This window comes from Penicillium maclennaniae (genome assembly GCF_028827695.1).
Source record: "Penicillium maclennaniae strain IBT 15551 chromosome Unknown utg000005l:1.0-2652337.0:1.0-2654196.0, whole genome shotgun sequence".
Classification (NCBI taxonomy): Eukaryota; Fungi; Ascomycota; class Eurotiomycetes; order Eurotiales; family Aspergillaceae; genus Penicillium; species Penicillium maclennaniae.
The window spans coordinates 761582-784966 of NW_026623217.1; the positions used below are offsets into that span (position 1 = coordinate 761582).

Here is a 23385-nt window from a genome sequence, read left to right on the forward strand (position 1 = left end):
TGATATGGATGGAGTGGATGGTATGGGCCCAAGTGAAAGTTGTTGGTTAATATTTGGAAAAGAAGTAGTTTGGTGGTGGATGTGATTCTTTGAAGATGGGAAAGGCTTTATGAAATAGGCGAGCATACGCCGAGCCGTCTGTCTTGCTTGAAGGCACTTACAGCTGCCTTGTACTTTGAAACGGTGCACAGTATCTATGATTACAGCCTCAATAGAAAAGGCGTCTATCGTTGGTTGGGAGTTTTCATGGTACCTTTGCTCTCTGCGGCAAACAAATCTGCCTCGCGCTATCTCATTACAAGGGTAACTGAAAAGTCGGGATCTTGCAGAGAATATTACAGCCAGACTTTGGAAGCATAGATTGGCGCAATCTCTAGCCAGGGTGGCGGTCATCCAGAAGACACCGTAAGCCTTGGCTCACTCGTGAAGGCTGAAGAGAACAATTTTGTACTTCGGATAGCTACAGATATGGAGATTGTTATGACGCATCCAGTGATGCTCTAGTGAGACCCCACTTTCAAGTACTGTCTGCGCGCTTCAATACCGCCTTTTACAGTATCCGCTAGAAAAGAGGTGATTTCGTCTCCAGCTCCATTGTTGCATCGTAGATAGCAGTTTATGACAGTATATGAAGCTCTAATCACGGGAAGGATTTGATACTGTTGAGCTTTGACATATCCAAGCAATCACCAGAGCCAGGTTTATCTCACAGGTTCAGAGAGCTCTATGTGGCGGTACGTCATGTCGCAGCCACAACCACAGCCACAGCCTATGCGCCTGCATGTGAAACTCGCAGTGATGACTGAAGGCCAAACAAAACAACTGGGATCTTGAGATGATTTTTACCATTGGTGAACAGTGGATAGGCGCAGCATATGCAGCTGCCAACACACATCTGCCGGAAATTGGGGTGAGGCGAACAGGACGAGCAAATGATGGCTACTGTGACCTTCGGTTGTGGATCGGGCCGCCGGCACGGCGCGTAAGCCGCATCGGATAACAGATTTGACTCGGAGCTATTTTACACATTGTATGAGGTTTTTGGGAACCTTTTCTATGCATAGGGGTCCGTCAAATTACATCTCCTTCACGGGAATGGATTATAAGTCCCATTTCCAAAGCAAGGCCCATCGATCTCATACCCACTAACATTCTTCATCGGTATGCCCTCAGCTCCAAACCTCAATACATTACCCCCGTAATGATAAGGGTTCCATCCAATAGCAGGCGGGCCGTTCAGGGGATCTTTCATGAAAGCCAAGATATGATCCTGCATCACTTGACTGGTCTTGGCCTCTGCCTTGGAAGGCCCAACGGTGGCATTCGTCACGTTGTAGTAGTACGTTCTAAAGTTCATCACTAGATCCGATGAATGGTATGCTCCAAGCCATTTGTAGGGATTCTGGTTCGCCCATTGGCCGGCGTATTGGTACCGGTATGTGGTCAGGTTTGCGGCTGCTCGGATGAGACTTGTATTGGCTGTTGGGCAGACCCAGTCTTTCAGGGTTCCTGCGTCCACAGCGGGCTGATAGGGGCCTGCGGAAACGTTTGAAGATGGCCAGGTCACTAAGTTTGCGTTATTGTTGGCCGCGTCGGAAAAGATGGCAGGCCGTGGTGAGATCTTCCCTGCTGCTGCACGAGCTTGGTAGTCGGAGAACAGGTAGACATTGTCAACGATGGGGCCAAATGTCAAGCTCTGGCTTCCACTGTACTGGCCAATGAAATTCTCTATTTGGTTCATTGAAACTTGCTGCATGCATCGCAGTTCTGCGGTCGAGTCATTGGGGAAGTCACAGCCTAGGTTCTTGGCCACGAAGGTGAAGTTCGACTGGGCGAAGTCGGTCGAGGTCATTGATTTGACCGCTGTTCCTGACTGCGAAAAACTACCTTGGACAATAGGGTTGTCCCAGAATGCATAGTTATGGTAGTCAGTGCTGATCGCACCGGCAGATTGTCCCCACATGGTAATGGCTTCGGGGTTTCCCGCCGAAGTTGCCAATGTTTTCGTGTACCCATTCAAGCGCCATACGCTGATCCAAAAGAGCTGGGTTGGGATTTTCGAGACCCGCTGCGTTGGGATAGCCGAAGATGTTGACGCGGTAATTAATTGTCACAACAATGTGCTCCTGCGTGCGGTTTACCCATGGTGCTGGGATTTGGCCCGGCTCATCAATGCCACCGGTGTTGAAGCCGCCACCAGTCATGAAGAATATAACAGGCAATTTTGTGTTGGGTGAGACACCGTACGGAGTCCAGATAGCTAGGCTGAGGCAGTCCTCGGACCCGGTCTGCAGGCTGAAACCCGTAGAATGGTTCTGGTTGCCATTATTGGCCTCGAGGAATGGAGTGAACAGATTGAAGAAAGAAGGTTTGTTCGATACGAATTGCGGACACGGCGGAGGAAAGCGCGTCGAGAAGTAGTGTTTAGTCGACTTCGGCAACCGCTGCGGAGGCATGAAACGCAACTCGCCTACCGGAGGTCGTGCGAATGGAATATTGCGGAATTCCCGGACACCGCTGTAATCGGCATTCTGGAGACCAGTAAAGACTCCGGTTTCGGTCTGCACTGTAAGGGGATTACCGGCGGCTGCCAGGCCGAATATACCAGCCCAGAGAGTGAAAGCCTTCATGGTAGTTTGGAAAATATCAGCGGGGACAATGTAGCATTGGCTATGGGAGACCTCCCCTTTTTATTTTCTGCATGATGGATCCATTTCCCCAGCTTCCGGGCCCAAGCTTCAACGACAGAAGATGTGGAGAAGGAGCTCGGAAGACCCGAGGGTACAGTCTTTATCCACCTACACTCTTTTTAGAGCGATCGACAATGCAGGCACCTGGATTCATTACTTCACATTAAGTCGGATGTTCCAGGGCACACGGCGGTTTGAACGTTGCAAATGAATTAGATCCTCGGTTCTCGGAGAACCCGCTTACGAAATGATCGCCAAACAGTCCAGCAGATGCTTCAAGAGAACTAGCCTCATTTTATTCTTTCTTCGTACATCAAATGAGAAATGAAACTTCAAGACAGTCAATGAGGAAGGATAGAAAACACGCGCAATTGTTTCAATGCACATCTAACGCTTCTTGATGCTGACATCGATGTTGCCAACGACCCATGTGGCAAAGAAGAAAGTCACCAGGCCAGCGAAGATGGTGAGGGGCTTACGCAGGGCATCCATCAGAGTGTGATCGTAGGTCACCTAGATCTGTTTAGCACATTGTTCGGAAACACCTTTTTGAGAGATGAGACTCACCACCAGCTGCGCATCGCGCGCTTCATCAGTCAGGCTGTCAACCTCCAGGGTCAACGTAGTCCGGCCGAGGGTGTCCATATAGGTCTTGAAAGAAGACAGGGTGGCCCGAATCTGGTTCGCACTAGGCAGACCGTTGCTGTGGGAGCCTTCAACAAGTTCGTAGCGAACGTTGTGCGCACCCTCGGGCAGAATCAGGCGAACAACAACGCGCTCGTACTGAATACCCTCCGACATCTTAGGGCCCTGGAGGAAAGGCACCTTTAAAACGTAAGAGTCGGAGCCCTTGATCTGACGCAGGAAGCGACCCAGGTCGTTGTTCCAACCCACTTTGAAGCTGTAGTTCCAGCCACCGAAAATGGGATAGCGAGGCTTCAGCTCCAGATTGGCGCCCGTCTTGCCGTTGCCGGGGCGGTACCTGCTGGTCGAGACGTTACCGATGTCGTCGGTGAAGTAGGGGTCAACGGAGCCGGGCTGCAGGGGGTAGGTAATCTCGCGCACTGCCGAGCTCGGAGCCTTCTGGTAGTTGGAAAAAGTCCACTCGACACGCGAGAATTGGTTAGCCAGCTCCGAGCCATTGTTGCGAAGCCAGTATCGCTCTTCGGTAGCCAGGTTACCACCCCAGTGTGAAACTTCCACATCGCGCTCGAGGAGGTGGGCGGTGATGACGGGGTTGGTGAATTCGTAGCGGACGGTGATCGGGTATTCAGTGCCCGGGGCCACCTTGGCGGTCTCGTAAGGGCCGTAGGTGTAAGTAGCACCCTTACGCTCCGGGTCGATACCGGTCTTCAGATCCGAGGTCTCTGTGTAGTCGGGCACGTTGGTACTGGGGAACTTCAGCTTTGTCTTCTGGGTGACAGTTTGGTATGCCGAAGGGACGTAGGCGGAGAAGCTGTAGGTGAGGAATTGTTTGTCATTCTGCTGGATGACAGCGGGACGAGGGGTCAGAGAGTTCAAAATGGAGTAGGAGATTCCAAGGGTGATCTGGGATTTGGGGGCCAATGGCTTGGGGAAGTGAACGACGAAGTACTGGTTGCCACTGTTGGAATTGAAGAGTTAGCGACGGGTCCGCGCGGTAGGCCGAGCGATTCTCAAATCCATTGGCTCATCCTATTCACACCTACCTGGATGACACAACCTCAGTGGTATCCACCTCGAATCTTCCTGCGTCGGTCGCCTTCTTATCTCGAACTTCAAATCCACCTATGCGGTTAAAGACATTCGAAGGGAAGGGGATATAGTAATCGCTCTGTGGCTGCTTGTCGACATTCTCCACGACAACATTGATAGTCTCGCGAACATAGCTCTTCTCGAGATTGGTGTTCCGAACCAGATTGGTATTTCTGAAGACCTGCGGGGGCTTGAAGTCTGGTGGAAGAGCGAGCTGGGTGGCAGTGTTGAGATTGGATGCGACGGCCAGGCTGGGCAAAAGTAGCCCGAGCACTGAGGCAGTGAAGAGCCTCATTATGACTGAGGGTATCACGCCGGAGAGCAGGGTTCTCCAGTAAAGAAGCAAAAAGCAAATAAGAGAAGTGGAGGTGGTCGGTGATTTTGGATGGATGAAGCTGATGAGGTGTCCCCATGTATACGCAATACGGCGGGCGTAGCGGCCACAAAGTGCACTCCGCTTTCTTATCGCTCCGATAACAGCTTCTCCTCATTTCTCCTCTTTGATCAACATTCCTCGGTGCTTCTGCATCTCCCTCAGTTCATAATGTTCGCTATGAAGGCAACTTTCCGGCCAAACCTCTTGAGGGTAGCACAATTACCCCGTGTTCGCTGTTTGCATGATCTCCATAAACACCCTCAAAGCAAGTTCTTGCAGGTTTCAGAAGAAGTCCGCGATGCTGTCGCAACAGGCAAGCCTGTCGTTGCACTCGAGACGACCATTTATACTCATGGTAAGTGACATAATGGGGTTGAAGCTCATAGCTCAATCAAAATGTGGGAAAACCCAGCTAATTCAGCTTCAGGCTTCCCATATCCCGACAACATTGCTCTGGCGTCGCTATTGGAATCTGTCGTTCGAGTGAACGGCGGTGTTCCTGCGACCATCGGAGTTCTTGGGGAGTTGCAAAAGTCGGTATGAGTGCAGACGAAATTATAGAGCTGGCCTCTACTGCGGAGAACAAGTCCGCATTGAAGGTGTCCCGCCGAGACCTAGGGTATATCTGTGGCATGGTATGAATACGGCAGAAGACTGATCAATCTTCAACTGATGCATCGATAGGGCCTTGCTGGAAAGCGCATCCATGGTGGAACCACCATCTCGGGCACCATGATTCTATCTGAGCTTGCAGGAATTAAGATCTTTGGGACTGGCGGCCTTGGTAAGTCTTATAGAGCAGATGATATGTATAAAATCTAACACTGTCTCCAGGTGGCGTCCACCGTGGAGGAGAGAATTCAATGGACATCTCTGGTATACTATGCATTCTCTACTATTGATTCCCAAGTGCTAATGTCCTTTTTAGCTGATCTTACGGAATTGGGCCGAACCCCGGTGACGGTCATCAGCTCCGGTTGCAAGAGCTTCCTAGATATTCCCAGGACACTTGAGTACCTTGAGACCGAAGGTGTCTGCGTCGGTACCTTTGCAGATGGACGTGAGGGATCCGTCGACTTCCCTGCGTTCTTCACGCGAGACAGTGGCTTCCGCAGCCCGCGTACCATTCAGAACGAGGCTGAGGCTGCTGCGATCGTTTGTAAGCTCTCCCCCTCCTTTCAGGCTCATTAGGTAAACTGACATCCATAGATGCGCAATCTAAACTCCCCGTCATGTCTGGCATCCACTTCGCCAACCCCGTCCCTTTGGAAGCATCAGTGCCTAAGCCCGAGATGGATCGCGTCATTGAAGAGGCTGTCCGTCTCGCCGATGTAGAGGGCTATCATGGTAGCGATAACACTCCGTTTGTTCTAGCTAAGATCAAGGAGCTGAGCGGCGGGAAAAGTGTCATTGCAAACCGAGCTTTAATTGAAAACAACGTTCAGCGCGCTACACGAGTCGCTGTGGAGCTTGCTAAGCTGGAGGAACAAGACCGGGTATCTGCGGCTCGGTGAGTTGGGCTTTCTAGATAAATGAATACATACCTTGCTAAGTTTGGATATATTCTTCCATATAGACACATGCCTGCCATCCCGAACGTTGCCCAGCCAAGCCAAGATAGCGCCAAACCACAACAGGCTTCTAAGCCTGCCCAGTCTGCAGTTCCTCCGCAGGTTGAGAAAGCAGATGTTATGGTTGCTGGCTCCCTCGCAATTGATCTATCTTGCGACTATACTCCATTCCCAAATGAACAGGCCCTAATCACACCAGCACTTCATACCTCTAACCCAGCCGTCATCGGCCAAAGCCTTGGGGGCGTTGGCCACAATGTCGCCCTCGCAGCAAAATACGTCGGCAGTGACGTTCTATTCTGCAGCGTGGTAGCTGACGATCTAAGTGGCCGTGCAGCACTAGCATCGCTTGAAAATGAAGGCCTCAGCACCGCTGGCATTCAAATCCTCCCCTCAACCCCAGGGATACGCACTGCCCAATACGTCGCCATCAATGACGCCAAAAAAGATCTCCTCGTCGCAATGGCCGACATGGGCATCGTCGAGCTTCCTGAACACCAACTCAACTTCGACGGCTTCTGGGAGCCTCTAATGGAACGAACCAAGCCTGCCTGGGTCGTCGTCGACGCTAACTGGCACCCAGAAGTTTTGAAGAAATGGAGCACAATCGCTCGCAAGTACGGCGCTCGTGTCGCATTTGAGCCTGTCTCAACGGCGAAATCCCGCCGTCTCTTCGGGCGCAATGCTACCGATACATGCGCGGCGATTGGTCCGAAGCAAGTAGTCCCCAACCACGCCATTAGCCTCGCCTGTCCGAATCGCCTCGAGCTGACCACAATGTACGCGGCGGCACGTGAGGCAGATCTCTTCGAATCCCAAAGCTGGTGGGCCGTCATCGACGCTATGAATCTATCTCCGACAGGTTCTCGCGAGCGTCTCATTTACATCACATCCGCTGCACTCGTCGACCAGGGAATCCCTCAACAATCAATCCAGCTTCTCCCCTTCATCCCATGTATCATCACGAAACTGGGCGAAGCTGGCGCTCTCTTGACTCAACTCTTACAACCTGGCGATCCCCGTCTTACGGACCCTGATTATGCGCCATATATTCTTGCCCGCACACAGTCTTCCGATGCGCCTTTCGGTGGTGTTTATATGCGGCTTTTCTCTCCTACTGCGAAATTGAATCCCGAAGATGTGGTCAGTGTTAATGGAGCTGGAGATACCCTCCTCGGGGTTATGGTGGCTGGGTTGGCGAAGAAAGGTGATGCTGCGCGTGTTGAGGACATCATATCTGTTGCTCAGGAAGCGAGTCGGAAAACTTTGACTAGTCCTGGGGGGGTGAGTAAGGAATTGGTGAGCCTCAAGGATACAATTGGGCTTTAGATGTTTGTTTGTTTGTGGAGCATCTTGTACTGTCCTGGCCGTTCATCTAGCATATTCTGAGCGAAGAATCGGACATTATGTATATCAACCCAATCATAAACTCTTAATTTCATGTTCAAGCATTTATCTGGATTCTGCGAGCCTCCCCTTTACGGTTTCCTACCGGTCCTGAATTTCGACAATAAAGTCGAGAGTTGCGCCAATTGAAACCACTATGTTGAAATTTGGTCTGGCATGGAAAACCACGTTTGCCATTATCTCTTCCGTCATTTAGCTTTTCAAATATACCTTACGCTTGATCCTCTGATCTAACAATGAGCGACTGCCAGGATCGCCGAGGCGTCATTACATGGCAAGCCCAATTGGCAACAACCGAAGGATACGCATCGCGCAAGAATGGAACATCGTCATTGGACTCCATCTACTCAGTTAAATACCTGCTAGTAGGCATTCGAGCCACAAGGCCACCAATTCGCCAGAGGCAGTCCGTTCCTGTTTCCTCAACGATCGTGTGGCCAAACACTAATCCAAAACAGGCGGATTTGTTCTCAGAATAATAGCAGTGGCTTCTAATTCCGCATCGTTCAAGGTACTCCACGCGAGCTGCCACCACCCATTCTCGCCGGGTGATTTGGCGTAGAAATTCCCGCCGGGTCGGTTTATCAGCACAGTTGAACCGTACAGGGACCAGGCATTTGTTATCGTTCCACTGTCTGCATTCAAGCTAGAAACAGTGTCCATGCTATTGAATATGACCGGGTTGGTAACAGAGTTGCTCTCTTTCAAGCACAGCAGGTTTGTGGTGGAAGTGGTGGATGAGCCGAGTGTTGCGAAGGTACGGGTGGATTGCGTGGCATTGACGTGGGCAATCCAAGTCGTGCGATCATTGCCGGAGTAAGTTACTAGAGAAAAACATGAGCATGTCTAAAGATATTTGGGGGGCATATTCGATATTCAGCTCTTACCATACATAGGGACTTTGTTGGATGCATTGGACAGCGACATGTCACCAATCTGAGCTTGTCCTACACAGTGACTCATTAGAAGATCAAATATCGTGAATAGTGTAGGAGGCGAACCATCTGCATAGAAGATGGGCAGTCCGTTGATGCCATCGCCATAGGCATACAGGCTGAAGGGGTTCCCATTTGCGTGTCGTTCTTCTAGAGGTTGTGCCGAGGAAAAGAGCCCAGTGGCTACCACAAAGACAGGTAGAAAGAAATGCAAAATCATTCTGAGTATTTCTCGAGTCTCAATTGATGCTTCTAGGTTGAAACAATCTCTGAAGGCGCGAATCTCAATGCTAGAAACCGTAAAGGTGGAAGCCGGAAGAACAACGCTGTCGGTCCAGCCTCATTATATTCCATCTTTCACCGGGTGCCTAATATACGATAGAAGGAAGCTACAGCCAATCTATTCAATGAGAAGCCGAGATGCTACGTTATTACTAAAGATCCACCAAGGAACCTCCATGCAAGCTTACATCTTACGTCTTCAGTCACCAAGATTGGAATCTCGACGGTCCTATATCCATGTCAAGGCCCTTGCCGCTACGGCCCTGTGATCACCAGGAAGGCAGTGATAATTCCTCTGTTATCAAAATGGAAGTCAATACGTTTCAAGGATTAATTTACATCGTTCTTTGTGCCTGTGAGCTGGCTTTTCCGTTCAATTTGCATCTTGATGGTTATACAGAACCGCCACGCCACGCGGCAAGGCCCTGTCCCACCCTAATGCAACTCAATCTTACTACACCCAAAGTAGCGGATCGACTTTTTCCCCGTATTACTGGGCAGCTGATAGTTCGTTCAGGGATTATAACCCGAGATCGTGGGCCTTGCCCCGGGGACCTGAAATAATTATCATAGCTACTTAATTGGAGGACCTTGCGGTGTGACCTCACGCTTTTAGTGGCAATAGACACGTATGACTCAAACCAGGCTTCAGTTATAATTACGAGAGAACGCCATATGACCGCTAGAAGTAGTCGTTCATTTTACAACTCACGGGGGCTTGACACCGGTCCACTCATCGTGATGGACGACCCACCAAGGCAAACCCCCGGTTCCCTGCTGAAACCAATAATTAGTCAAGGATGTCTATGCATCTCGCTATGTTATAATAAGCCTCAGTATTCTGACATCAGCTGCAATTCAGCTAATACATCCTAGCAATGGTTCAAGGTACCCTGTCTTGGGAAAGTAAAGGCCATTGGCATTGAAAGGGAGTCGGCTTTACTGATTGAACGAGGTATATAGCTGAGCAATGGGATCGACCTTCGATTTCGTTTAATTCAAATCTCTCTTTGATTTAGAAGAAAAGTCTCTACTTTGATAAAATCTACGTTGAAAATTTTGCTCTTTGGATGATTTTCAAATCATCATGAAGCCTTTTGATCTTGCTCTTCTGGCGCAAGTTTTCAGTTCGGCTGCTATATTCGCCCAGAGCCTCACCGGAATAATTCCTGATGGGGTACTTCCCACTGGAATCCCAGCGGGAATCATTCCAGCCTTTGTGACAAGAACCCAAAAGACATCCGCCGGTCCTTCCATAACCGCTTGCCCTGGCAACGCGCCAAACAACAGAGCTGCTTGGTGCAACTATAGCATCGATACCGACTATGAGAATGACGTTCCTGATACTGGCAAGACCCGCGAGTATTGGTTCGACGTTGACGAGGTCACCATCTCACCCGACGGGTTTGCACGCCCAGTGATGGCTGTGAACGGGACCATCCCCGGGCCGACTCTTTATGCAAATTGGGGTGACTACGTCGTGGTTCATGTCACCAATCATCTTGAACAGGCCCGCAATGGATCTAGCATTCACTGGCACGGCATGAGACAAAATTACACAAACCAGAATGACGGTGTCGTTTCTGTCACACAATGTCCACTTGCCCCTGGTCAGACCATGACATATAGATGGCGAGCTGTTCAATATGGTTCTTCCTGGTACCATTCGCACATCGGCCTGCAAGCTTGGGAAGGTGTGTTTGGCGGTATTGTGATTAACGGACCAGCAACTGCAAACTACGATATCGACAAGGGCTGTCTCTTTTTGAATGACTGGACGCACGCAACAGTCGATGAATTATATGATTTCCAACACCAAAATGGCCCGATCACTCTGGACAATGGCCTGCTCAACGGGACGAATGTTCTCGGAACGGGAGCGAATTCCAGCAAAGGATCGCGGTTCTCTATGAAAGTAGACCAGGGTAACTCGTACCGTCTTCGACTTGTCAATGCAGCTATCGACACCCATTGGAGCTTTATGATCGATAATCACTCCTTAACTGTGATTGCAATGGACCTTGTACCGATCAAGCCCTTTACCACTGACATATTGAGAATTGGAATGGGTTCGTCTCCACCTCTACGTCCTCCTCCTTTTCCTCTTTTCCCTCTGTTGTATTTCCCTTCTTGCAAAGTGATCTAAGTATCTTTTCCAGGCCAACGATACGATATCATCATCCAGGCAAATCAAGCTTCCACGGCCGAGAATTTTTGGATTCGGGCCATACCAGGTTCATCTTGCGCGTCAAATTCTGAGGCAACCAACATCGAAGGCATACTGTATTATGGAAGTGCTCCTCAAACACCCAGCACGGTTGGATACACTTTGACATCTTCTGACTCGGATTGTCTGGATATGCCAATGACAGATCTCGTCCCGCATCTCGCAAAGAATGTGGCGGCACCAGTCTGGAACAAGCCCGAAAATGTGTCACTGAACCACCCTACAGGACCCTTCTTCTGGGAAATGAACAGTACTTCGATGAAGGTTAGCTGGGAAAACCCAACTTTGGGACAAGTACACAAGAACCAGATGAATTTCACAGCTTCAAGTGGAGTGATTGAGCTGCCGTTCAAAGATCAATGGGTGTACCTCCTGATCAAGACTGCACTCGCAGTAACACACCCAATCCATTTCCACGGACACGACTTTTCTATCTTGGCACAGGGAACTGGTTCTTACAATGGATCACTTATGACGAATAATCCCCCTCGGCGAGATACAGCTATGCTGCCTGCGATGGGGTATCTTCTTATCGGCTGGCAAACTAATAACCCAGGTGCATGGTTGATGCATTGTCATATCGGATGGCACATTGAGGAAGGATTCGCGCTACAGTTCATTGAACGCTATGATGAGATTCAACCCTTAATCGATTACAAAGAGCTGCAAAGTATTTGCAACCGATGGGATGCATATGATACAAGTGCCAATATCACGCAAAATGATTCGGGTGTGTAGAAAGTTTACTGAGTTTTTGAATTTATTTCAGTCAAGAAGAAATTGCACCTTGGGCTAGAGCAGGAACATCTGGTCCGTTCTTTGCCCCATCCCCGGTACTATGAACGTTATAAGATCCATTTCCCTCGGGGGGTCAGTAGATGTATGGGGGGTTACTAGCCTTTGATCGGATCACAAGACACCTCGGGAACACACTCCGCAGTGTTCGCTGGAAGGAAAGCGCATTAACATAACTCAAATCCTATGCAAGCGCGCTCGGATATCTATCACATTGTGACGCTTGCTCAACTGCAAGGATCTTATCCCTGCTTGCTTACACTAGCTCATGCAAAAAGCCGTCACAAGTCACGATCATCCCCTTTCCATGATTTGTCGAGAATATTATTCTTCATGAATATGTCAAGCAATGCATTTGCGACCAGAATGAAACAATTGGCAATTCTGGATAGATGAACCCGATTATTGAGACTGATCAGCATGCTCAGGACCACTGAAACAAGCTTGTTCCACCTTCCGAGCCGAGATGGGGCCTTGTCAGGAAAAAACCTTGGTCTATATGTGATCCCGACGATCTTCGTAGATCACCTCGAAAACATGGAATGCACGAATATGTTTCTATGGGCCTGTTGAGTCTCAAGGGGCTGGGCTTTGCTCAAGTTATCCTTCCGAGGTTGTTTCATTCGGGGCATATTCCCTTAGATGTGGTCCGACCGTAGGTCTCAAAAGTGGACCATCGAGTGCTTCTTTTTGGGCATTGAGGTTCACGCAAACATGAGATCCTTGATATCATTGCCTGATTTTGCCTCGGTGCAAGCAGATAATAACTCGAAAGTCGAACGTGCAGCTCCTGGGTGCGTTAAATCGAGGCTTGGTGTTCCTAGCTGTAGGGCGTGTTCCTGTATTTGAAGAACGGGGGATCCAGCATACCAAATCACCCCTGGCCATATTTTCTTATTTTCTTTCCTCTTTTTGCGCTCACAGTTTACTTTATTTGGCCTCGAGATTCCTTTCTTGGGGATGCTGCTTCTCGCCGCTCTCATTTCTCTAGCGCTGCAGGCCGGCGTCGTTTATGGAGATCTTTTGGCTCGAGCTGGCCCTCTCGTCGACGCGACATTCGACTACGTGGTCGTAGGTGGTGGCACAGGCGGGATTGTTGTGGGAACTCGACTCGCGCAGCATGGCTCCAAAGTCGCATTAGTTGAAGGTGGAGGACTCTATGAGCTTGAGTCCCTAGCAGAAGTCCCCACGGCTGATGTACTCCTATGCGGCTCGGATCCAAACACTCAGTCTGCTGCAGATTGGGGATTTGTGACATATGGTCAACCAGGTGCAAATGGGCGTTCTATTCATTATGCTCGTGGGAAGTGTTTGGGCGGATCGTGAGTCCCCGGTCTCAAGGGGCAATCTGTATGTTATGTTGATCGCTAAACGTAATTTAAAGATCTGCTCTGAATTTTATGATCTACCAACGGTAAAGAGCCCTCGACTATTTGTAATTTCACATGCGCTAATCCTGAATGTAGACCAACAGTTGAATCAATGCAGCAGTGGGCTGATACGGTCAACGACAGCAGCTATACCTTTGATAATGTTCTCCCATACTACAAGAAAAGCGTTCAGTTCACACCACCCAACTCGCTAGACCGCGCCGCCAACGCCTCTGCAGCTTACAATGCGAATGTTTTCGAGTCAAGCGGTGGTCCATTGCAGGTGTCTTATGCCAACTATGCTATGCCTTTTTCTTCCTGGATGAAGCTCGGCATGGAGGCAATTGGCATCAACGAATCGAAAGATTTCAACTCGGGCACTTTGATGGGAGCACAGTATTGTTCTTCAACCATTGACCCTTCAAATGAGCTTTGCAGCAGCTCTCAGGCGTCTTTCCTGACCCATATTACCCCGTCCACTTTGACCACCTATAGCTCTACACTGGCGAAGAAAATCGTTTTTGACTCACAAAAGAAAGCCACCGGTGTGCAGGTGAAAGGACTACTTGGGAACACTGTCACTCTTCACGCATCCAATGAGGTTATTATCTCTGCTGGTACTTTCCAGTCACCTCAGCTTCTGATGGTCTCTGGCGTCGGTCCCTCCGATGAACTACAAGAGCTTGGAATTGATGTTGTTGCCGACCTTCCTGGGGTTGGCCAGAACATGTGGGATCATCCATTCTTTGCTCCTACCTACCGTGTGCAGGTCGATACTCTCACCAAGTTTGCTAACAACCTGGTTTATGCTGCTGAAAGCGTTGTTGGTGGACTATTTGCAAAGACAGGTCCGATCACTAACCCAGTCGCGGATTACCTCGCTTGGGAGAAGATCCCGCAGACCCTTCGCTCGCAGTTCTCACAAAGCTCGCTGGAGTCGTTGGCAAAATTTCCCAGTGACTGGCCCGAGCCGAGGTAAGAAATAATTCATCCAATGCAAGAACGACCACTAATGCACAACTTAATAGTACATCTCCGGCGCGGGGTATATTGGCAACGTCTCCAACCTCCTTGAAGACCAGCCGAAGGATGGTTACCAGTACGCCTCGATGCTAGGAGTTTTGATTGCACCGCAATCTCGCGGCAACATCACACTGAAATCTGCCGATACGAATGACCTGCCAATTATCAACCCCAACTGGCTTGACAACACCGCAGATCAAGAAGTTGCCATTGCCATGTTCAAACGCATGCGTGAGGCATTTCAAAGCGATGCTATGGCACCAGTGGTCATTGGCAAGGAGTACTATCCTGGCGAAGCCGTCCAGAGCAACGCAAACATTCTGGAGTTCATCAAGAACAACGTGATGACTTTGTGGCACGCTGCTTGTACTTGCAAGATGGGTAGTTCAGACGATGACATGGCGGTTGTTGACTCTCAGGCCCGCATCTATGGTGTTCAGGGTCTTCGCGTGGTCGATGCCAGCGCATTCCCATTCCTGCCTCCGGGTCATCCCCAATCGACGGTTTGTAAGTCTGCTTCTCTGCATCTTGCTTTGGATTAGTCTCTCACCTGTTGAACAGACATGCTTGCGGAGAAAATCTCAGCTGCCATCATTAAGGGTCTCTGATAGTTGGTTTATCGACGCAGAAGACACTTTGCAATCAATCTCGCCTCACATTGACTTTGTACATCTTTCGGGCACCTTGGCCTATTCTATTACATAGCTTTTTGTACCTTATTCAGTCAGCAATTACTGTCACTTAGGAGCTCAAAAGTACTGGGGAGTCATTATCCACATCAAAAGGCCCGAGTTGTATTCTCTTTCCCACCAGAATTACGCTTGGAAGCCAGCGGTGAACACGGACTGTTCCGGGTTGCAGGCAAATGAGTACGTCTGCGTTGGCGCGGAATCCACCACCACTGGCGTCACAACGCCATACCCCGTTCAAACAGGCATGATTTCTACATGTGACAAGTTGTCCAAATTTGTTGCAGATGATTCATGCGTCGATATCGCAAATGAATACGGCATCTCAACGTCTTCATTCTACGCCTGGAACCTAGCGGTCAAGACCGACTGCTCCGATCTGCAAGCGGGCGAGTATGTTTGCATTGCTGTGGCTCAACTGCGTAGGCGTCGTCTCAACTGTTCCAAGATGACACTGAAAAATATTACTTTCTGTACTTGACAGCTGTTTCATATTCTCATAGTGAATTCACAAATTGGTCACTGTTGGAAGGAAGAAATGGAAGTTATTAGAAAGTAACCGTGTTTCTTTTGATCCAAATATCTATTATTTCAACGTTGAGAAATTCCCAATTCCTTAAGCTCCTGCATACCGACGTGTGGTCGAGTATATTCAGGTTCGAAATTATCATGCAAAGTACCCATTCCCGACTTGGGGAAGTTAAGTAAAGATCACTGTGTTGGAATTTCACCAGAGTCATAGAGAAAATTCGTTACCTCATCTGCGAGAAGAGCGAACCTCCCAGATTGCATCTGATCAATCTCCATGGTGATTCTCACGGCCGGTCCCAGTGATCGATCGCGCTTAGTCCAATTAAGCTCATCCCGCATCCGCTCCAACAGCTCAGACCAGCATCCTTCATCGTTAGGAAACCCAAGGGATCCTAGCTCAACAGAGCGTAGTGAAGATGACGCCAAACTAAGCAGATCAATTAAGTCTGACGTGTTAACGCTAAAATTAGAAAGACCAAAATAATAGAGATTTGGCCATTGCTGGACAGGAAGAATCTCTTTCAAAGGAACAACTGGATCCCCAGCTGAATCGCCACCCTCCAATGCCACTGTTAAATGGATATGAGTCAGTTTTTTCGCCAAGCTAACAGCCTCGGAAAAGCATCCGCTGGTGAAACCTTTATAGTCATAGACCCCGTTGTATCCAACTAAGAAGGATAGGTGAAGGTGACGAAAGCCTGGGCGTTTCATAATGGCTACGAAATAGTTGTACTCTTCACACGGCTGGGCAAAAATCATGCAGTTTATCCCAGTGGCGAGTTGTTTTGAATCGAAGCATAGTTCGGAAATATTATGGTCCTCGATCGTTGATAGAACGCGAAGGGCAATTCTGGCCCCTCTCCACAACTCCTTATACTCTTCTTTTGCCTCTGACCAGAGTAAAGGGTTGACAACCATTCCTTTAGTCGGAGAAACTTTGCCATCCCCGTGGAATGGGATAGTTGAAGCCATATGGAAATGCTCGGATCGTAGGTGTTTGATATAGCGGAGAGAATATGCGGCCATGCGCCGCAGGCGTAACGGTCACTCGTCTCAGCTGTGGGAATCGCTTTAAGCACTAAATGAAGGCTTTTTCATCATCCCGAGATTCCATCATAGCTTGTTGGTCATTGAGAACTTGCGAATAGTACTTCCAGCAGTCCTTTAGGGGCATCTGTGCATCCACCTGCTGCCGGCGAGCCATATGGTCGGGCCTATCCACGTCGCGGGATTTCTGCTGTTTCATATTGCGGATGTTGTTTTTGCATTCCTGCAAGAACCACATAGGACATCCTTCTTCGTCGTTGATTCGCAAGCCACTGCGATCGATGTACGGTTCATAATCCTCCCAGGACACTGGAGCCGAAACAAAACGCGCGTCGTCCCAAATAATTTCGGTGACCTGCTCCCTGAAGTCTGGATGATTCGCTACAGAGCGCAAAACCTTAATATCTAGCGAATTGGCTGAAAGAAACACGCGCGAGAATGACAGTGGCGTCGTCTCGCCTAGTAGTTCGCTTGCCAAGCGCAGGAATTTGAGATCTCGATTTGGCAAAAGTGATGCGCCTAACAATAAAATCTTAGCAGGTAATTGAAGAAGCCCGGCACTTCGTAGTATCAATAGGGGCTGACGTTCAGGGCTTTGTGCCGCCATTGTAAGATCGTATTTTTGGTGGAGAGAGTGAAAATTATAGATGTGTGATGCCCACTACCTCGGCCTTAGCAGTCGTTGTCGCGTCTCGGAGTGCGGCGCGGATTTTCTCCCGTATCTGCGTGGGGTCACCAGCCAGCGCTTAGGTCTCTTCGGAGGCAGAGCGGAGGTCTAGCACCACGGCCGGGAGGCCGAGTCCATTATCTAGGCCTAGCCTATTCAGCAATGCTAGGCACCTACGCATTAACTATCCTTGACATTTGAAATATCCAACATTGAACATAACTTTACTGTAGTGGCAATTGATTCTATATAAAGAATTTGAAGTTCCCATTCTATTCATCTGACAGACTGTATTGATGAAGCCATGCAAAATACCTATATATTCGGGGTTTAAGCTTGACTGCTGAAGTAACTGCTGTTCCTCCTGATGCACGGCCTCACTCTCAGAATCTGTTTTTTCGTCATCGCTATCCTCCTCAGACCCTCCCCCAGATTCTTCCTCAGATCCTTCTTCAAAGTCCTCTTCCTCGAAATCGGTTTTCCTCCGAATCTGTTTCCTCTTCTGTCTCGGTTTCAGATTCCGTCTCCTCCTCCTCTTCTTCAAGCCACTGATCCAAAGTCTTTTTACCCTTCCCGGCGCCAGGCGCTGCCGAGCCATTATGGCGTTGGGGGCGGCACAGCAGCTTGGTGCTCCCGAAGTGCTCTATCCAGTTTCTCACCAGCAGTCATTGATCTTGGAGCAGTTGTTGCTTCGGGCTTTGTTTCCTCGACACGGAGACTGGAGTTAGGCTCCTGTCCTAGTTCTACCCACTCTGGTAGCTTGGTGTAGCCTTTAAAGCCATGGAAGCCAGCATCTTGGCCTACAATGAGGGTTGCTGTTCCGAGAAGAAGGTGCTTGCGTTTTTTAGATGGGCTGGGTGCATGCGGAACAGGCGTGGGGGCCAGACGGAGCAAGTTGGCGAGGGGTAAAATGCAAATCATAGCCTTTTCATCAATGTTAATGTTTCTTGTTTTGTCAGGCTCGGTGATGTTTGCCTGTGTGCCAATGAAACACTTTTACAAATTGGCAAAAGTGCATAGATCTCCATCGAACACTGGTAAATTATCACTGGGTAGGAGGAGTCTATCACTTGGAAACACCCTTCAAACAAAGCATCTCACATCAACTTGCATTCAGGTACGGGAAGGAACCACACCTTGAACGCCTGAGCACGAATTGTAGTTCACCAGCTACGATTCCTACGTCCCGTGATGATGATTATTGCGATGCAGGCCCACACTAGTCGTCCTTTATATCATGTCGTTCGCCGGTTGGTATACGTCGTGTCATGCCTTCCGCAACCGCAGTCTCAGAATTGGTCGCCAGATGAGGCTAGGGGCATGCGGTATTTTCGCTTTTGGCCTATGTCACTACGCTAGGCTCTTGAATATCCATTGATGGGACGTGGAGAAACCGGAGAGACTATCAATGACGACAACGGAACGCAGGGGCGGTGCAATGTAAAATCGGATGGCCCGATCGAAGAGAAGGCATCCAGAATACTCAGGGTAAACCGGTCATTCATAGATAGGGAGGATATCAGCGACGAAAAGGCGCACTGGCAAAAGAAAATCTAGACAATTTCGCAGCATGATGCACTGCACTCAGTTCAGAGGAAAGTAACAGGATCGGTGCGAAATGGCTACGATGCCGCTGTGGCCTAGATCACCCCAGGGGCTCTGTTCAAGACAAGAGGTATTGCAAGCTCGGCGTCGGATCGAGCGGCATCTCTGGTAAAATGGAAGGGGCGCTGCGTCAGGCTGAAAGCCTAGGCGCAATCGTCGGTAGGGGCGAGATGAAGAGCAAGGGGGTGGCGAGGAGTGCAAGATAGAGGAGTTGAAGCGAAGGTAAGGGAGGGAAAAGAGGTCGAAAGGGCAGGGCGAGCGTTTTATGCCGGAGCAAAGAAGGCGGAGCTTACAGAACGACGTATTGGAACGCTAAACTGAAAGAGGCAAAACTAACCGCATCTAGTAATTCACAGGTCCGCCATTTACAACACATATCGGAACTCCTTATTATCAATCTCTGTTTGATCCAACATCCCATTTTCAATTCCATCCTGTTCACTTTCCTGCCTCCCAAGAGCCTCGCGATCCCGTCGCTTATTTTCAAGGTACATATATGCATAAAGAATAAGGATAGCAGTTAACTTGACCGAATACCCAGCAAGTATCCTAAAGAAAATATCAGCAATGTTACCGCAACCTAGAATTGGGCAACAATATAAGCACTATGATACCCTGGCGCCTCACTTTCCTTGAAAGTCTGCGGCCCAATAATATTTCCAACACAATACCCAGTAAATAACAAGGCACCCGTGACCTGCTTCTTAGTATATCCGGCAACATTTCGAGCTGACCATAGTTAAACTCATACTAAAGCCCAAGCCCTGGAAATAGCACAACCAAAGCGCGACAAGGCGTCCCCATTTGTTCGAATCCGGAAGACCGACTAATAATCCCGAAACGATGATGCAAACCGTATTGGCGACAACCAAGCACGCGAATCGCGAATGGAATTTGTCGTGGTAGCGACAAAGCCTCCAAATATCAGAGTCAAGAAATTGACTGCTCCGCCAGGGATCTGGAGGTATTGTGTTCCAAGGGTATCGAATCCGAAAGTACCGACGACGATAGAGGTAAACTACATCTCCGTCAGTGTCAGATTCCAATGGGCGATGAATAAAAGTAAAATCTCACACTCGTCAACGCCAACTGTGGCACCTGTGGCCCCACGGCCATAACGAATAGGAGCCAGGTCTTTGGATCCTGAGCAGCCTGCCACACCTGATACCACTTGAATTGATGGCTTTTCACACCCTGGCGATTAACCGCAACGCGATCAACGGCAATGACTCGTTGTCGCTCAGTAAGAAACTTGGCCGTTGAGGGAAGATCCGGTAGAAGCCATAGCGCAAAGATACCAGTGACGATTGATAAGGCGCCGAAGATGAGGAACACGTACATCCATCTAGGGAGGCCACTCTTGATGTGTCCGACAGCGTAGCCGATTAGTCTGTCAGATTAGTAGATGTAACTAGAACTAGTCTCCGGATTGAGAGGCTTACCCGCCAAACATGGTCGCGATGCCATTCGTGCAGTAGTATGCTTCCAGGCGTAGGGGCTGCTCTTTCGAGGTATACCGCATGCTCATTAGGAGTACAAAGCCGGGGTTGACGACTGCTTCAACTAGACCGAGGAGGAAGCGGTTTATGGCTATTCCGGCGAACTTGTGACATGCTGGGGTTGTCATCAGGAGACCACCCCATACTTATCCTATTAGATCATATGAGACTCTTGAGGAGGGTGCGAGATCGTACTGATTGTTGTCCATGCTAGGAATTTGCCGACGGGGGGTTTTTGAAAGGCCAATCCGGCCGGCCATTGTGCGATCAGGTAGCCGAAGTAGAAGATAGAACCTGGAGATGTACGTGTTAGTGATCCCTACGCCTGCTGGAAATGCAGGAAGCCATACTGAGCCATTATTAATCCTGTCCGGTGATGTGGGTCCCCGTTTTGAGGCCATAGACGGACGCGAAATTGATACTATTCTTGTCCAGATACTGCGTGGATTAGCAAAGCAATTGGGAAACAAACAGCTCAGTATACTTGAATCATATATATCATGAATAACAGCGGAACTAACTGGCGGTCAATCTTTCTCAAGGTCTTCTTCGCCTCTTCGGGCGTGTACTCGATATCCTGATGCTGGTGATAGAACGCATAATTATCATCTCGACCCGACGAAGCCGAGGAGAAAATAGTAGGTGAAGCCGTAGCTTCAACCTCTTTTCTCAAGATCTGGCATCTTGTCTATCCACTCCAGTATCTCAGGTCATCAAACTCCGTTCAGGCACTGGGAGGACGGGTCTCTTTAATTCGGTCGACTCGAACTGGTTGGAAACATATCTGCACGCCATGGGCCCCACAAAAACATGCCAGGGGAGCTAGAAGAATCAGGTCAAGTCTTGCGTGGAAGAAGTGCATGACTAGGTGTTTTGGAGGCTTTCTGGACGCGATGTTTCGGCGGTAAGTTAGGAGTGTGGAGGCGATGCAGGGATCGTAGTCGAATATTTCCTGAATTGACTTAATCTACGAGTCGTTTTAGGCTATTCTGTTCATCTTAGGGTCGGTTCATAGGGGCAGGTGGGAGAATTGCAGGATGAGAGGTCGTCGGAAGCTAGAGATGATCACGACATCGATGCGGCGATTGCGTGTTGGAGAAGGTCTAAACCTCAATTTTGCTTCACGTCGGATGTGTTCCGAGGCGCTTAGTTGTCTCAACGAGTGATATCCTATCTTTCATTCCAAGAATTTAGCTTATTTTGATTGGTGATAGGAGTAAAGTATTCGTAGCGCATAATAGGTAGTTGCAAGTGAAGAACTCTTTAGCTGCATTTGATTGCGGTCTTGGCTACAAGTCCATCATCTTTCCCACCTAACTGGGTCAATTTTGTGCATTGGCCCACGGAGCGAACTTTTGTGCGCTCCAGATATAATAAAAATCAAGGATCAATTACTAGGAGATCATCCAGCTCGAATTCTACCTCCCTCCCTTGGGCCTCTAGCTCCAAGTATCCGGGCGCACTCTGCTCGATGATGCGGACCCACAGGTCCCGAGATCCATAGCCCTGGTAGAGGAATTTGTTGGCCCGTCGGGTTGATTCTAAGAGCTCGAGGATTGGAAGGTCCATATCCAAGCTATATTGATCGTTAGGGGAGGGAGAAAGCGAACTAGAATTTCTGGGGGAAGAGAGAGAACGTACGGTTCATTGTACTGCGGCGGACCCCCGATGCCCGACTCGGCGATACTTACCCAGCATCTGCTCGAAAGACATAGTTTGGCCCATGTTCCACGGTCGACGGAGAGTGGAGACGCGGATGCAGCCGTTGGAGCCAAACTCGGCCAGGGTGAGGCGTCCCGTGGTCAGCCCAGGAGTATCAATCACGAACCAGGTGAGGCCCGGTCCGTCGGCGAACACTACCGTGCCATCCCGGGTCATAGAGAGGGCGTGAAAATCGGCCGTGTGGAGGTACAGTGCGGGGAGTACCTCACTAAGCGTGGTGGGCGTGGTAGGCGCAGCGGCCGGGGAGCTAGAGCCAAGCAACTCCGGAATGTGGCAGTTGGGGGCGTCGCCTGCCCCATGTAGGTCGAAGGGGTGCGGCCCAGTCCATTCGTCTTGATGGACGTACAGCAGTATTAGGAACTTGACGAGATAGATATAGTTACGGTAATGGGTCTGCCGGTCCACAGATGGCAGACATAAGAAGCGTTTGTTGGGTCTTGGGGTGAGCTGCGAGAGTACTATGGGCGGGTAGTCGAGAGCTGAGATATGGTCTGCGGCACGACCACAGTAAGACTATACTGCTAGTTTATGTTTTAATATTGTGATTCATCTTTGAGCTGAGGAGAGGCGAGAGAGAGAGGCCGGGAGGCGGAAGGGAAAAAAAAGTAAAAACCCATCAAAATGAGGGACGATACGGACCTCGCGAAACTCCTGGCTGGCAGTGGCCCATTTCTCGATTAGGGCTCGCCGGTGACGCAGCCCATCTTCGGGGGTTGACGTGGGTTGGGATTCTTCCTGTAGAACAGTAATATGAACCGTCAATGCAACCCTGTCATCCATCATAAGAGGGTGCGATTCCCCAGATTCTACCATACCCGTACGAATAGCAACCACCCTTTGGCCTCTTCCGCGAGCTCTTCCAGGTCCAAATCAGTCGGATGTAGGCGTATCTCGGGAATGTTCGTCAGCCAAGACACTTGTGATATCGGCTGTGACATTTCTTTATTGTTTTTGAGTTTGTATTTTTTGTGGGAGTTAATTGCAAGACTTCAAAAGGCAAGCAGAGGGAGCAGAGAAGAAGGAAGGGGCGGGAGCATCCTGCTGATCTACCAATTTTAGATTAAAAACATAAAAAAAAAGGGGGTAGGGGGGGGGGCCGCAACCTTTTGAAAGATATGAACGAATCTAGTACGAAGTACTATAGTGATATAGCAAAAGTTGTGAGAGTACCTACGGCCCTATTGACCGCCTAGTATAGAGTTTGCCGCCTACTGA

The 23385-nt window shown here is 49.4% G+C and overlaps 14 protein-coding genes across 14 annotated transcripts; 4 read left to right on the top strand and 10 right to left on the bottom strand.

The window, feature by feature from the left end:
* Window positions 1-1087: 1087 nt before the first annotated feature.
* N7477_005512 (Alpha/Beta hydrolase protein) lies at window positions 1088-2630 on the bottom strand (the record flags this gene model as incomplete). The annotated part of the gene is made up of 2 exons (XM_056967175.1): window positions 1088-1883; window positions 1945-2630. 2 exons carry the CDS (start codon window positions 2628-2630, stop codon window positions 1088-1090), a joined length of 1482 nt encoding a protein of 493 aa, XP_056821929.1.
* A 447-nt stretch (window positions 2631-3077) lies between these two features.
* On the bottom strand, window positions 3078-4719 carry N7477_005513 (dolichyl-diphosphooligosaccharide--protein glycotransferase subunit OST1; the record flags this gene model as incomplete). Its single annotated transcript, XM_056967176.1, has 3 exons — window positions 3078-3203; window positions 3258-4293; window positions 4379-4719. The coding sequence occupies 3 exons, from the start codon at window positions 4717-4719 to the stop codon at window positions 3078-3080; spliced, it is 1503 nt and encodes a 500-aa protein (XP_056821930.1).
* Window positions 4720-4968: 249 nt separating this feature from the next.
* On the top strand, window positions 4969-7700 carry N7477_005514 (pseudouridine-5'-phosphate glycosidase/carbohydrate kinase family protein; the record flags this gene model as incomplete). The annotated part of the gene is made up of 8 exons (XM_056967177.1): window positions 4969-5155; window positions 5228-5337; window positions 5388-5435; window positions 5485-5584; window positions 5635-5676; window positions 5729-5959; window positions 6010-6310; window positions 6377-7700. The coding sequence occupies 8 exons, from the start codon at window positions 4969-4971 to the stop codon at window positions 7698-7700; spliced, it is 2343 nt and encodes a 780-aa protein (XP_056821931.1).
* A 522-nt stretch (window positions 7701-8222) lies between these two features.
* N7477_005515 (uncharacterized protein) lies at window positions 8223-8933 on the bottom strand (the record flags this gene model as incomplete). The annotated part of the gene is made up of 3 exons (XM_056967178.1): window positions 8223-8602; window positions 8666-8725; window positions 8780-8933. 3 exons carry the CDS (start codon window positions 8931-8933, stop codon window positions 8223-8225), a joined length of 594 nt encoding a protein of 197 aa, XP_056821932.1.
* Window positions 8934-10082: 1149 nt separating this feature from the next.
* On the top strand, window positions 10083-11960 carry N7477_005516 (uncharacterized protein; the record flags this gene model as incomplete). The annotated part of the gene is made up of 2 exons (XM_056967179.1): window positions 10083-11064; window positions 11155-11960. 2 exons carry the CDS (start codon window positions 10083-10085, stop codon window positions 11958-11960), a joined length of 1788 nt encoding a protein of 595 aa, XP_056821933.1.
* A 1017-nt stretch (window positions 11961-12977) lies between these two features.
* On the top strand, window positions 12978-14366 carry N7477_005517 (uncharacterized protein; the record flags this gene model as incomplete). The annotated part of the gene is made up of 2 exons (XM_056967180.1): window positions 12978-13339; window positions 13484-14366. The coding sequence occupies 2 exons, from the start codon at window positions 12978-12980 to the stop codon at window positions 14364-14366; spliced, it is 1245 nt and encodes a 414-aa protein (XP_056821934.1).
* A 130-nt stretch (window positions 14367-14496) lies between these two features.
* Window positions 14497-14952, top strand: N7477_005518 (uncharacterized protein; the record flags this gene model as incomplete). The annotated part of the gene is made up of 1 exon (XM_056967181.1): window positions 14497-14952. The coding sequence occupies one exon, from the start codon at window positions 14497-14499 to the stop codon at window positions 14950-14952; it is 456 nt and encodes a 151-aa protein (XP_056821935.1).
* A 738-nt stretch (window positions 14953-15690) lies between these two features.
* N7477_005519 (uncharacterized protein) lies at window positions 15691-16656 on the bottom strand (the record flags this gene model as incomplete). Its single annotated transcript, XM_056967182.1, has 2 exons — window positions 15691-15789; window positions 15856-16656. The coding sequence occupies 2 exons, from the start codon at window positions 16654-16656 to the stop codon at window positions 15691-15693; spliced, it is 900 nt and encodes a 299-aa protein (XP_056821936.1).
* A 52-nt stretch (window positions 16657-16708) lies between these two features.
* Window positions 16709-17284, bottom strand: N7477_005520 (uncharacterized protein; the record flags this gene model as incomplete). The annotated part of the gene is made up of 1 exon (XM_056967183.1): window positions 16709-17284. The coding sequence occupies one exon, from the start codon at window positions 17282-17284 to the stop codon at window positions 16709-16711; it is 576 nt and encodes a 191-aa protein (XP_056821937.1).
* A 139-nt stretch (window positions 17285-17423) lies between these two features.
* N7477_005521 (uncharacterized protein) lies at window positions 17424-17942 on the bottom strand (the record flags this gene model as incomplete). The annotated part of the gene is made up of 2 exons (XM_056967184.1): window positions 17424-17485; window positions 17660-17942. The coding sequence occupies 2 exons, from the start codon at window positions 17940-17942 to the stop codon at window positions 17424-17426; spliced, it is 345 nt and encodes a 114-aa protein (XP_056821938.1).
* On the bottom strand, window positions 17942-18265 carry N7477_005522 (uncharacterized protein; the record flags this gene model as incomplete). Its single annotated transcript, XM_056967185.1, has 1 exon — window positions 17942-18265. One exon carries the CDS (start codon window positions 18263-18265, stop codon window positions 17942-17944), a length of 324 nt encoding a protein of 107 aa, XP_056821939.1.
* A 663-nt stretch (window positions 18266-18928) lies between these two features.
* Window positions 18929-19672, bottom strand: N7477_005523 (uncharacterized protein; the record flags this gene model as incomplete). The annotated part of the gene is made up of 3 exons (XM_056967186.1): window positions 18929-19261; window positions 19324-19498; window positions 19524-19672. 3 exons carry the CDS (start codon window positions 19670-19672, stop codon window positions 18929-18931), a joined length of 657 nt encoding a protein of 218 aa, XP_056821940.1.
* Window positions 19673-19775: 103 nt separating this feature from the next.
* N7477_005524 (putative MFS transporter) lies at window positions 19776-20796 on the bottom strand (the record flags this gene model as incomplete). The annotated part of the gene is made up of 5 exons (XM_056967187.1): window positions 19776-19967; window positions 20024-20339; window positions 20392-20593; window positions 20644-20742; window positions 20772-20796. The coding sequence occupies 5 exons, from the start codon at window positions 20794-20796 to the stop codon at window positions 19776-19778; spliced, it is 834 nt and encodes a 277-aa protein (XP_056821941.1).
* A 1032-nt stretch (window positions 20797-21828) lies between these two features.
* Window positions 21829-22950, bottom strand: N7477_005525 (uncharacterized protein; the record flags this gene model as incomplete). The annotated part of the gene is made up of 3 exons (XM_056967188.1): window positions 21829-21989; window positions 22140-22683; window positions 22810-22950. The coding sequence occupies 3 exons, from the start codon at window positions 22948-22950 to the stop codon at window positions 21829-21831; spliced, it is 846 nt and encodes a 281-aa protein (XP_056821942.1).
* Window positions 22951-23385: the final 435 nt, after the last annotated feature.